The 13450-nt window shown below is 32.8% G+C and overlaps 1 protein-coding gene across 2 annotated transcripts in view; it reads right to left on the bottom strand.

Moving 5' to 3' along the window:
- LOC118182863 (agrin-like) overlaps positions 1-13450 on the bottom strand; it is a 1858472-nt gene that overhangs the window by 250798 nt on the left and 1594224 nt on the right. For both annotated transcript variants that reach the window (XM_085810649.1, XM_085810648.1), the window contains exon 17: positions 3034-3198. In XM_085810649.1, coding sequence (XP_085666775.1) covers positions 3034-3198 — 165 coding nt within the window. The remainder of the gene's footprint in view (positions 1-3033; positions 3199-13450) is intronic.

The raw sequence follows: 13450 nt of genomic DNA on the forward strand, positions 1-13450 counted from the left end.
CATTTCTAATTAATTATATGTTCAGATATTTGCAAGTATATTACACAAATTTTTGCATTCCATTTTTTAATTTTTGGTTAAAAAAATAAACTTTTATTTATTGAGAGACCTGATTGATTATATTAATTTGCAGTACTGTTTATCTAATTCCTTTCTTCTAGGTAAATTTTTGAAAAAACTTCTAAGCATAATAATTTAAATGTATTTACAATTTATACGTCAGTTTTCCAAACGCATAGTAATGTTGTTATAATAGATTTCACGCTAAGCTTTTTTAAAATTTAACTATTAATTTCTGCAAACATTTACATGATTACTTTAATTAACAAAAATATTTTTAACACACTTTGATATAAAATAATCTTTTGCACGCCAGTGGACTCTAATAAATTTTCCAGTCTAGTTCAGACAACTTGACTATTATTGATGTAATTTATAAAAAATATAATTGGCATGCTTTATAATTATTTAATTTATCATATTATTATAATAAATGAAAGATGCTTGTAATGCTAATGTGTATGTTTACCAATACATTTTACTTTCTTTGTTAGATCTCGCATTTATTACTGTTATTGAAGTAATTAGCCTGCTTATTAGATATTTTTTTTACTTGTTCTTGTGATATGTATTTCTATCTTTTTATTTTATTTTCCTCTTGGCTACGATTGGCTTCGAAATGTTAAATTGTAACCCTATAGGCAACAGGGGGAAGAAACTTTGATTGGCGCAGTTGGACTATAGCAGGACCCGGGGGGGATTTTCATTTGCGCAGTTGGAGTACACCCGCATACGCTAGTTGGTAGTCACATATGTAAATATATGAAGGAAATCGGACATTAGTCTGCGAAAATAGAAAATGGATGACCTCTAATTATATACGGTACCTTAGGATATATCCTCTTTGAAATATATCCAAGTTAGTATACGTGCTGTTTGGATAATGACATTTTTGCTTGGTATACGATATTTAATTGGAATACAACTTGAATTTGATGAGTCAAGATTGCTCGCGCTAAACGTTGTACAACTGCCAATCACCGTCAATATGTCTGTTGTTACTATTCAATAAGTAACCCGTCATATAATGGTGTGCTTATACTATGTTGTGCTTATTCGATTGTGTGTGTATGTAGCAAGTGTTTTGCAAATTCCTTAATAATGAATTTCAGGAAAGTTGATGAGAAGAGTCAAGCAACGAATAAATTTGTTAAGATCCGACACACTATACATTTTGGAAGCAACTAAACATAAAACGCTGCATGGAAATGATTAAACTTGCATGGGAACAAGGCAATTCTTCATGAATTCTTGCTGATATCACGCTAGCCAGAAATTGTCAAGAATTTTAAAGGATGTCCATGGATTGAAAATGAAGTCAAGGAAATTGTACAAATTTCAAAAGCAATAGGTAGCGAAGAATTTTCAAATATAGAAGAAGGAGAAATCAAAGAATTAGTCTATAATGACGATCAGTGAAATGACAAATAAAGACTTGGATAGTTTTATAACACCAGCTGACGGTGAAAGCGACGATAGTGAAGAGAAAGAGTCTTAACATATAAGCAATTAAACGACTTGTTAGAAACGGTATAGGAATTATATGATTTTACAATGGAGATTGACACAAATGAAGAAAGAAGAAGAAAGGTTATGGGATGTATTGAAAAACCTTGCCTTCCTTAACCGCGAAACGTGTAATGAGTTTGTTAGACATTGGCTTAAGAAAAAATGTTCAGCTTTTTCCAAAAAAGGTATCATTTGGTATTTATTAAGCAGTAATAAATAGTTTTATTAACATTTATTTCATTTCCCCTTTTAGTTAACTATAATATTTAGTTTTCATAAATTTGTAAGGATTTTAAGTTTTACACACGCTTATTTTATTTTGAAACTTTGCTATCCTGTCTTTTTTCCCATTTCCAGCCTGAATAAATGCGAACAAATTTGGTTATGCAAACTGTGCTTGCAAACTGTTAAGTACTTAAGACATGGCTTTTAGCCAATACAGAGTTAGAAAGAGACTTCTCGCTGCCTTACCACGCGCACGCTTTTCAGTCAGTTCCTGTCTGCCTTTAAGACCAGAACTTAGTTCTCTTTGATACTTGAAGACGCATTGTAGTTTCCCGCATATTGCTCACTACATGCGTAGAGTTTAAAAGGCCAATCTTCGCGTTACTAGTCTTTGTAAAGTATCTATTTATTATTATTATTTAGTTTAGTTATTATTATTATTTAATTTAGTTATTTAATTTAGTTTCTTCTTATTTTTTTAAGTTTCAGAACATAAGTAAGTTCAGAACATAAGAAGTTTCTTTGTATCCCGAAGTAAGGATCGGCTGCACGCTGTGAGAAATAAAGGTTAATTTCACTCATCCCATTTTTGTCGTATCTTCTACCCACTCACACGGACATAGTTTTAAGTAAACTCCCTGTTCCTACTCAGGATTCCAATGATGTTCGCAAAGAATATTAGAAGAAACAGAAGTCCTGACAAGTTATACGTACTTCCTTAATCTTACGTATACGACACCACGCGTTTTTTTTTTTTTTCCCTCCAAAGAAAGTTAATTTTGCGGAATGCGATTTTACCATATGAGCAATGTGTTTATGACGCAAACCCTGCTTTCGGCAAGGGTTTAGTGTATATATTTCACTCACTGCATTGCTATTTGAGTATTAAGCAGTGTTATTATAATAGTAATATTGTTTTGAAGAACGGATTGATAACTTTATTTTTACAGGATTGCGTTTTGTATACGTCCAAGGGTCTAGAACGGATTAATGACGAATACCAAGGTACGACTGCATTAGTTTCAAATGAATAAGTAAAGGTAAATGTTGAAAATGACGAATATAAACTGGGGAACGGAGCGTTATGAACTTAAAGCTCCAATTTTGAAGTAACAGACTATACAATTCTACAGTAATTTATGTTAACTTAAAATAATCAGAATAAACGTTTTGGTTACTGAGTGAATTTACAGGAAGTTTTCTTTCTTTTTATATTAAAGAAATAAAAATTATTCATACCTAGAGCAACAGGAGTAGCAACCGTCGGCCTAGTTGTCAGCTGATAACTGTCTGGTCTACTAAGGGTGATGTCTCTTGTTGATTTGGTTTCTGAATGGTCAGCTGCTGCCATTCTTTGAACTGTCGATCTGCGGACGGGACCAGGAGTAGGAACTAAATGGGTTGCTAAAAATAAGAAAATTAATTTGTATAGTTCATTGTGATTTTTATTGACGTAAGTGCTTATAATACATACAAGTAACTCTTATTTATTTTAGTCCTCTTAATATACTTTGTGTTATATAGCACGGTATTTCAATGGAATAAACTGAAATTACATAATATCAATTCAAATTTAATTGAAGTATAGTGAAACCTCGGTTCACAATTTAATTCGCCCCTGAAAACCGTCGCAAATGTGCTCGTTGGCTCGTAAACCGACATAATTTTCCTAATAGGAATTAATGTAAAAAGGATGAATTGATTCCTAGACCCCAGATGACATCTTTTTGAACTTTATAATAGTGCATTGTGCAAATGCTTATAAACCGAAACTAGTACAAAGCATTAAATGTAAAACAAAAAAGACACACGATATAAGGCAGATAATATTGCCACAATATAAGACAGATAATATTGCGGAAAACTTCACTTTACTGTACCTGAAAGGACAGCGTAAGTGAAAACTGGTGAGACATTTTCCACTCACGCTCTTAGATTTTATAGTTTGGGTTTGAAAATCTCTTTCATGAAAAACATCAGGTAAATGGTTATAGCAGAAAACTTTTAAATCTTTTCTTTGTCACTAAGAGCTACTCTACTTAAGATTCACTGGGCTTCTGTTTCGCTCAAAATTTGACCCATTGTAGTTTGTTGTTGTCCATGTTTCAGAATGTTTCTAAAGTGGGACATGACATCGTCATTGAAAGTGCTTATGCTGTAGCTTGCAATAGTTCCATAAGAGTGAAATATGTATGTGAAAACTTTGTATTTTGAACCGTTTTACATAAATTTCGCTGATCCGAGAACTAAGCAATCATTACAAAACGCCGCAGTTGCTTTCAGTAGCAGGAGTGGTTATAAGAGTTTGTTGTTGTTGATTCGAGAACTAAGGTAATTTTTCTTTCTTATCTTCTTCTGAAGACACGTCTTCCAAAATCACGTTTTGTAGTTCCTTCTGAAGTTGTATTTCTTTCAAGTTGAGGTCATTTTTATGATCCTCTAGTAAGTTCTCCACGTTTTCATTGCCAACTTCCTAGCCCATCTTTTTCCTAGAGACACAATACCGTAGACAACCAAACAAGTGTTTTAAATGTCAAGGCGCTCAAAGTCATGTCTGCAACCCAATCTGAGTATAACTTCTCGCAGGCATAATTCAGGGGCTTAAAAAACTACTTCAAACCCAAAATATACTATACAAAGTCACTTGCTGCCAGACTTTGTTAATAAGGTTTAAAAAACAGAAAATATTAAAATGATGTTTCCAGAAGTCCCTGGTTGTTAATTATGTGATACAAGTTACTTCAAAACAGTTTTAAAAGTTTTTTTTTGTTGACCTGAGTGTTGATAAACGAGACACCATTCGTCATCTGAAGCTTTCCTTGTTCAGATACTTTTTCCGTGAAGTAAAGCGTTCATGATCCAAGACTCCACTATATCTGATGTACTTTTGTAACAGCAATAATGAGTAAAAGTATGAGATGCCACATGGAAGTGAAATTGAAAATTTTTATGTTTACTAGATTGGCAACATTTAGCAGGTGGCATAGATAAAAATCCTTCGATAGCAAAGATAGCGTAAAGAAATGGTTCCAATATCTGAAAATTCTACCGTATTCTGAACACCACACGTGTTGACTCACCAGCGGCAGAGCAATAAAGTGGCTTAATACTGATAATTCAAGTAAACTGAATGGTTATATTTGTTTAGTGTTTATTTCCATGTGTAATGTAAATGCGAGACAGTTTTTCTTTGAAAGGTTTTCCACGAAGACATTCATCCCGTAGGTATCACTCGTCGCGTGCTTTGTCATATTAAAGAAACATACCAACCAGCTGTATTTTCGTATTTTCATTTCAAAAGAGCCAGTAGTTTAATTACACAAAATGAACTGGCAAATAAATTTGACATGCAACTATTCACGAGTTATCTAATTTAAGATGTTGGGAAAACAGTCAAGCATTTTTTCTAGTGGAAAAACTTCCGTACATTTCCTGTTAGGAAAGCAGTTCCTTGAAGCGAAATAACACCGATTTTAACAGCGTCAGTTACCAGAAAAATTTTATCGGAGAGAATTCTCAGATGCTTCACTTTAAAGAAAGCGCCCTCGAGCGCTAAGTGTCATTACTTGCTCCCTCGAAAGCCACTTCCCAGTGCAAAAATAAGCTTGTAACATCCTTTACATTTTCAGCCGATTTTTAAACTATCAAACATGCAGAAATAGGTACATTGCACTAATTTTTATTTCTACTCTTATTTTATTTTAATTTTTAAGTTTTTAAATGTAAACACACATTCCGTTTTTACAACTTTACATACATTATCGTTATTGATTTGGTTTAACATATCATATAATGTTTGACATACTAAATATTCTAAAACGGAGTTCATTAAAGATATTTTACGTTTTATCATTAAATATATCCTAATCCATTAAATATATTCCATGTATTCGAGTTTAAGAAAGAGCCTTAACATTGTATTTAGCGAAACGCTTCTCTGTGAGCGTTAAATTGCAGTTACAGCTGATTCGGATGAGCCAGCAGTTTAAAGAAATTGCCATCACATAATTTAAAGTAAGGTTTATTTTTAACCAGCCTAGTTGTTAAAACATCCTGCTATTTCAATCTTCGAACATTTAATATGATTTAAAACGTGTCTGGCAGAAGAAAATTAATTTAGAATTCCTTCTCAATCAAATTAATTAAAATTATTTAAATAAGAATTCTTAAACTAAATGAGATTTCGAATTTAAAAACTGACAAATGAACAGACAAATTAAAACTAACAGATTTTCCCTAAAATGCAGTAAAATATAAAATTGTATGGAATAGGATTCCCTATATGTGTTCTCGCGGTGTAAGTAGTTAACACACCCAGCTAAGTAAAAGATCTGTGTTTTGAATCCCAGAGAAGACACAAGTGATTTTCCATTTTCCCCCGTTCTGATGCAAAATAATTAATAATCTCTACAATAGCACAAAAATTAAAATGCGGCCAATGATAATTCATTGCCGCCAAAATTTGTTATACTGAGTATCGCTGCTTTCCCCAGTACCTATTCAGTGGAGATGAATGTAAGTAGTTAATTCATTGAATTCCATAGTGCGTGTTACTGTGGTGTAAGGAGTTAGTAATAGAAAACTAGCAAAAGGAATTTCAGTAGTTTAAATCTTGGAGGAGGATACAATTTATTTTCTATGTCTCTTTGTAAAACGAATTTTTAGTTATGATTTAAACAAAATACACCAGCTAACGATTACTGGAGGAGCTGAAGTAGCAAGAATGAACATTACGCGGGTTTATGTTGTCTTAGCACGTCTAGTAATAAGAATGTTTAGTTGCTGTAGCTCATAGTTCAGGAAAATGATTACATGAAACTTTGTCATCTACGTGTGCGTACGTTTGTGTGTGCACTTACTATTCACTAAAGATAAATTAATATAAAACTGCGGTGGCTGATATGAGGCGTAAAACAATGTGATACAATAGAATTCAAATTAACCCAAAGTTCGGAATAACAGGGTAATTCATTCAGTGTGTGGACCATTTTCATGAAGCATGCTAGCGAATTTAAAACGTTATATTTTCATTTATCTTTTTAAGTTAAAAAAAAAAAGATAACAGTTAAAATATAAAATGTTTTTTATCTGAATAAAACAAATTCTGTTTAAATGCTTTTTTTTTAAAACATAACACATATTGTGGAGTTTCTTTTATTTATAAAAGTATAATCTACGTTTCTTCATTGCAGTATGGAACTCAGTTTTCCAAATTATCAAATTTCACTACTAGATCTCATATACGCGTAATCCTACACCCGAACATGCATACGCCGACGCCAAATTTTTGGTTCCGATTTTTTTTTTAAATGCAAACTTAATAAATTTTCGATTAATAAAATCAATCATTTAAGAGCGAGGTTTTGCTACTGCCAGAAACAAAACAATTTTAGTACTATACGCCAGCCTGACCCTGCTACCATTTGGCAAAGCGTGAAGTAGTTATCTTTCAAATTTAGTCATAACACTTAGTGATTCAAAATCATTGCGTTGCAAAATGCATAAGTTTATAGCCACATCCTATGTTCTGTTTTTAATTGTTAAATATGATTTCACTGAAAAATAAAATGCTTTAAAACATTTTTCTTTATTACAGTTATTTTCGAAGTACAATTAAGAGTAGCTTTTATATTAAAAATTATACAACGAGTAGTATTTTATTCACTATAAGTAACTGTATAATTTCTAATACAACTAAAGTTTTAGTCAACTTTAGTCAGCAGTAGTCAGTCAACTTAGTAACTCAACTTTAGTCAACTAAAATCTCATTGAACTAGAACAAATGATTAAATTAGTGTATTTTTGATTTATTAATAAAATTATTAAATAATTTTATGAAATTACAGAAACTGTACACCTTAAAAAGTATGACACAGATATATATATATATATATATATATTTTTATACCTTACACACATATATATATATATATATATATATGTGTGTGTAAGGTATAAAAATATGACGAAAATTTGTTAATAAATTAAACTTAATTTGAACATATTGTTAAAGGACCCTTAAATTTCGAATTCTGAAATAAGCAGACCTCCTTCAAGGTGTTTGCAGTTTTTCTGCAGTAACTGCCCAATTCCCAATTCCTGGAAAACTCTTAAACAATTCCTGTGCAGAATTAAAGCAAAGAGCTCTGAGATTTTAAATATTACTGCAACTATTACGCACGTTCTCTTTTGCTGCTTACAATTGCTAGCTAAATGACCTCTGCTTATATTCATTATTAAAAATAAAATGAGTCATAATTAAAATCGTGGGGTGCCGGTTGTCCTCATTGTGCGTGCCATGTCATAGAGTAATCAACAATTAATAAAAATATGTTTAGATTATCACCTGATTTTATAATTTTTCAAAAGTTTCCGTCATCATTTACTATGTAATCGATATAACTGGTGCCTTTTTTAGTCAAGCACTTATCTACAAGTGGTGATCAAATGAAAAGGTACGAAACGACGTAAAAACATAACAGTTAAATATTTGCATATTCTACCATGGGAGAGCAAAGCGAGACATCTCGGGATGCGATTGGAGTCTCTGACTGGGATCGGAGCATGCGGGCCAGTCAGAGACTCTTATCAAAAGCGGCGTCCAAATGATGCGGTAGTCCGTATGAGGACAGGATGGAGTTCGCGTTACAAAATTCGACGGCTGAGGAGCAGCGAGATGTTATCCGATTTCTGACAGCGGAAGGTCAGAAACCGGCAGCTATTCATCGCCGGATGGTGACAGTTTACGGAGAGAATTGTGTTTCTGCCAAATGTGTGTTCTTTTAAACAGGCACTATGATAGGTCAGGAATTTAGAACTGAGTAAAAAAAAAAGAAAAGAAGAGAGAAAGACGGATCAGATCTTATATATTATTTCGTATTTGCTTTTTTGTTAATGTTTTCAAGCATTGATTACTTTCTGAATAATATACGCGTTACACATATGATGCATATTCGACTAAATTAAGAATTAATACACAATTAAGAAGGCAAAAATTAAATGGCTTCTTAGAAACGTACGGCCCTGTAATATATTTTAAAGTCAACAGAAGATTCGAAAGTCTGAAAATAAATATCAAATAAAAAATTAATAAAATAAATATTAAACTTAATTACTCTAGGAGTAAAGAACAATAACCCGCATAGTAGGAGTTTATTTAGTTTAATCTTGAAACATTTGACCGATTTTTATATAAAAAAATAATAAATAAATAAAAACATAAAAAGATGCTGGTTGGTGCCTAGAACTGAAAATCTCAATAGATGAAGGTAATTTGGGAAGAAAATTACCTTCATCTGATCAAAATTTGGAACAAAAACTGAAAATGCTAAAACTTTATAGAAGCCAAAATTGAAAAAGAAATGTATGTTATGAATTTTAATTGCTGCTGAACATAATTTAAGCTTGTTTTAGACCACTTTCTGTAAGTTTTATAAAGGACAGCATATTTACTTTCATTCTACAGATTTCTGAAAGAATATCTCACTACATACTTTAATCAGAGCTTATATTTTAATAAATTTGCCCCGAAGTTTTAATCACCATAAAATTACAACTACCTTTAACCAATTCAAAACCAAAAACAATATATTTACGCAATTTTCTTTGCATTATTATCTTGAGTATTTATTCCCTGTTTTAGAAATAGCTTATGATATCAAATTCCTTAAAATTCCATAGATTATATTGCTTTGCTAAATACACTCATGTCCATAAATTAAGGATAATTTGAAGTCACGCGGAAATCGAATTCTAAAATAAATATATCACCTGTAAAATCACTACACACATTTTCAAGAATCATATGAAAATTTCAGGAAGTAACCAGATGACACCGATAGTACGTCACAATGACAAGAGTGTAAGAGAGTGATATATAAAGACTACAGGCAAAGAAGTAAAATTGTTTGCAGGCGCTTTATAAGCATTTCAGTGCAATAACCGAATAGTTATGACACAAAGGACGCATTTGGATGATTTTTTACGTGGTAGAATTATCGGCCGTCTGGAATGTGGGCGTTCCCAACTGGAAGTATCAGACGAACTTGGAATTGCCCAGAGTGTCATCTCCAGGCTATGGCAACGATTCCAAGATGATTGTAATGTGAGTAGACCTTACAGCACAGGTCGCCCCAGAGTTACAATGCCGAATGAGGACCGGTATTTGGCAGTTACTGCCAAAAGAAACAGGTGGAGCACAGCCTCAGACCTATCTCGTCAGCTCTCTTCAGCCACTGGTACGACAATTACAAGGCAGACCGTGTACAGACGCTTAGGGCAGATTGGTCTATATGCTCCTAGACCTGTCAGATGCGTTCCACTTACTGCAACTCACTGTCGCCTGCGGTTAGCCTGGAGTAGAGAGCATGCATTGTGGACCACGCAACAGTGGGCTTGTGTGATGTTTTACGACGAGTCCAGGTCTAGCTTTCAGTCTGATTCTCGCCGGACTTTCATATGGAGAGCTCCAGGTACCCGTTACTACCAAGAAAACATCATTGAACGACACCGTTACGTTGGTGCAGGAGTTCTCGTTTGGGGTGGAATTAATCTGGGTTCCAGAACTAACCCGCATGTTCAAATTGGAACCATGACAAGACAAATCTATCGGGACGTCATTCAGGAACAACATGTACGTTTGTTTCGGGGCGCCATGGGCGCACAATTTGTGTTTATGGATGACAACGCCCGTCCTCACTGTGCAAACATCGTAAGCAAATGCCTTCACTCGGAGGATATCACCCGTATGGACTGGCCAGCATTCTCATCGGACTTGAATCCAGTAGAGCACGAGTGGGACATGCTTGGTCGACGGGTCGCAAGCCGTCAACCTCCTCCTACATGTCTACCGGAAATTCGGAGAGCATTTCTTTTTGAGTGGTGTAATATCCCCCAAGATCAGATCGATAATTTTATACTCAGCATGCATAGGCGTTGTACGGACTGTATTGCATCGTCTGGGAGACATACAGTGTATTAACAATCATACCAACCATGTAATATTGTTTTTTTGTAAATTGTTTTTTTTTTTTTTTTTTTTTTTTTTTTTTGTAATTTGCTGCAGGGAGAAAAAATCGCTAATTCTTTTAATAATATCAAACACAAAGCATCTTTTTTTGTTCTTTACCTTTTGTTTAATAAATAAGCTTTACAAATAAGTCAAATTTCTTTTGCTTCTAACTCTTCCTTTGCCTGATTTTGCATTATCCTTAATTTATGAACATGATTGTAAATACATATTCTATTTTAATATTCAGACAGAACTTTTGATAACTTACTGCTATTCACATTTCGAAATATATCTTTCCAAGCAGTTTGCAACATTTTAGATTAATACCTTATAATCTGCTAGTGACTGCACACATAGGGCTCTATTAGAGCACGTGATCAATTCTATAGCGTTCTACTGACAGGTGGTCTAAAGACTAGAGGCATCTCAGGAATATTTCATCTACTCCCATAACTATTCCATATGCCATATAGTATTTCCATATGCCTGTTTTCAAACAATTATCTATTACCTTCTCTTTGGCTTTAATCTAAGGCCTCTATATATTTTGCTGAAAGGTCTATATGTGTCAAAGACTTTATGTGTGAATAATGGAGTATTATCTATCTCTTATCATAAACGTAATAGAGTAAACAATCTTGAGAACTGGAAAGTTCGGTAAATTTGAATAAGCATAGATGAATGCATTTTACAGGGACGTGAAACACATGATGTATCATCCGTTACAGAGGGTAAACCTCGTCAGTATTATGAATAGCGAAAGTTCGTTACCAACATGACTGGCCGTGCTCTGAATCAAGAGTAATGCAAGACGGTTTGTCTGTAGTCTCCAGGTAAAATTTTCGGAGATCGACTCTTAAAATTCAGTAGTACAGAATGAGAAACCTTCATAATTTATATCGGTGTATTTTTCTCCATGAAAAAGACATTTTTTTTTTTTTTTTTTTTTACAAATTAGATAATTTATTTCTATCTTATTTTGAAATTGACGCATTACTGCGAATAAAATCAATGGAAACTTACATGCAAAAAATTCAATAATATACAATAATATAATAATTTATGTTTAATAAAATGAAGCAATTCAAAATTAACTTCGTGGAATCGGAACAAATTTCATTAAAAACGGTTCCGTTATTTATTCTGCTGCAAAGGAAAATTAAATCTTCTTAGAAATAGTCATTTTGAAAGAGAATGAGAAGCCGTGTTTATATTCAAAATGTATAGAATTCACATTTCCCCTCTGATAAATGTCGCTAAAAGCAAGGTGTGTTTTAAAATCAATGACGTCTTAAAATCACAGATTTTTTTCAGACTACTATTTTTTCTTGAAGTACTAAAAGTTTCCTGGCAACTATTTCAAATAGGACTATAAATATTGTTAATAAATAAAAATGGGTTGCTAAAATTATAAAACTATTAAAATCAACTGTCTAAATTAAGCTTTTAACCTTAGAATCGACGGCGGCTCAGAAGAGAAGAAATGCTTCTTAAGTTCTTTTAAACATGCATGTTACTTAAATTATTTCTAATCTTATTAAGTATATAAGAACCATTTTTCATAATCAGTTTATGAGGTTAAACTGAATTAGGCTTAATGTAAACTTTATAAACTGTCGGACGAAATATCGCCTCCGTCTTTATCTTGTAGTTCCAGAATACAGTTTAATTACATCAATGTAAAACAAATAAAACTTTGTTCTGCATACCATCCTTAAGTAACAAAAGTTAATTGATTCCGCTTCTTATGGCATGGACACATGGCAATTATTCAGTGCTAAGATCTTCAAGATTAAGTCTTTCACCGGTACCGTGAAACTACTGTTACAGCCAAAGACAAACTTACCAGCTAGCATAAACAACAAAAAACTCTGACAACAACGAAGTTTTACTATAGCAAGAAAAGACTGTCAATTATCTCTCATAACTTAAATTTTCATTTCTTATTTGTAACTAACTTCATTTTCATATTTTTGTAGAGTAGATGAAATAGCAGGAATACAAGAAAGATTCACTATGAGAAATAACGAGATAATCAAAATAATCTTATAATTGTTTGTTTTTAATGTATGTCTCTTACTAAAATTATTTAGTAGTATCAAGAGAAAAATGCATACGCATAGCTCTCAATTGTATGGTTAGATGCAATTTCTTATGTTTCACAAATCTTAGATTTCTAAAAATATTTCAAAGCAAGAATATGTGTCTTCCATTAACTATGAATTTTGCTGCAGCAAAATCCTCCTAAGGCGAAATAGAAGAACCAAGATAAAAAATATTGGAATTCCAAGCATCAATGAGTTTGAAATAAAGAATGAGCAACAGAAAGCTTTAAGGGAGTGGAAAGAGGCTTTTTATCTTCACTGATCCCTTCCGGATATATGTGCTTGTATAATGAGTTGAAAAAGGCTGATAAAGCACAAGAGGAATCCGCTGATTTCAACTATAAAGCGTCGAATCCTAATCCTTGCTCGGCGGCAGACGGGAATTCCTTTTTTTGAAAAAGAATGAAAATATTATTCAGTTATTCCGAATGAAAGGTTATTTGTTTTAAAAGGAAAATAGTTAATAATTGGATAAGCTAAGGAATAATACAAAAAATGTCAGAGTACAGATACAAAAGTGCGTAAATAAATAAATAAATGA

This window comes from Stegodyphus dumicola, chromosome 2 (genome assembly GCF_044657685.1).
Source record: "Stegodyphus dumicola isolate Sdum_Otavi_A_Nest chromosome 2, ASM4465768v1".
Classification (NCBI taxonomy): Eukaryota; Metazoa; Arthropoda; class Arachnida; order Araneae; family Eresidae; genus Stegodyphus; species Stegodyphus dumicola.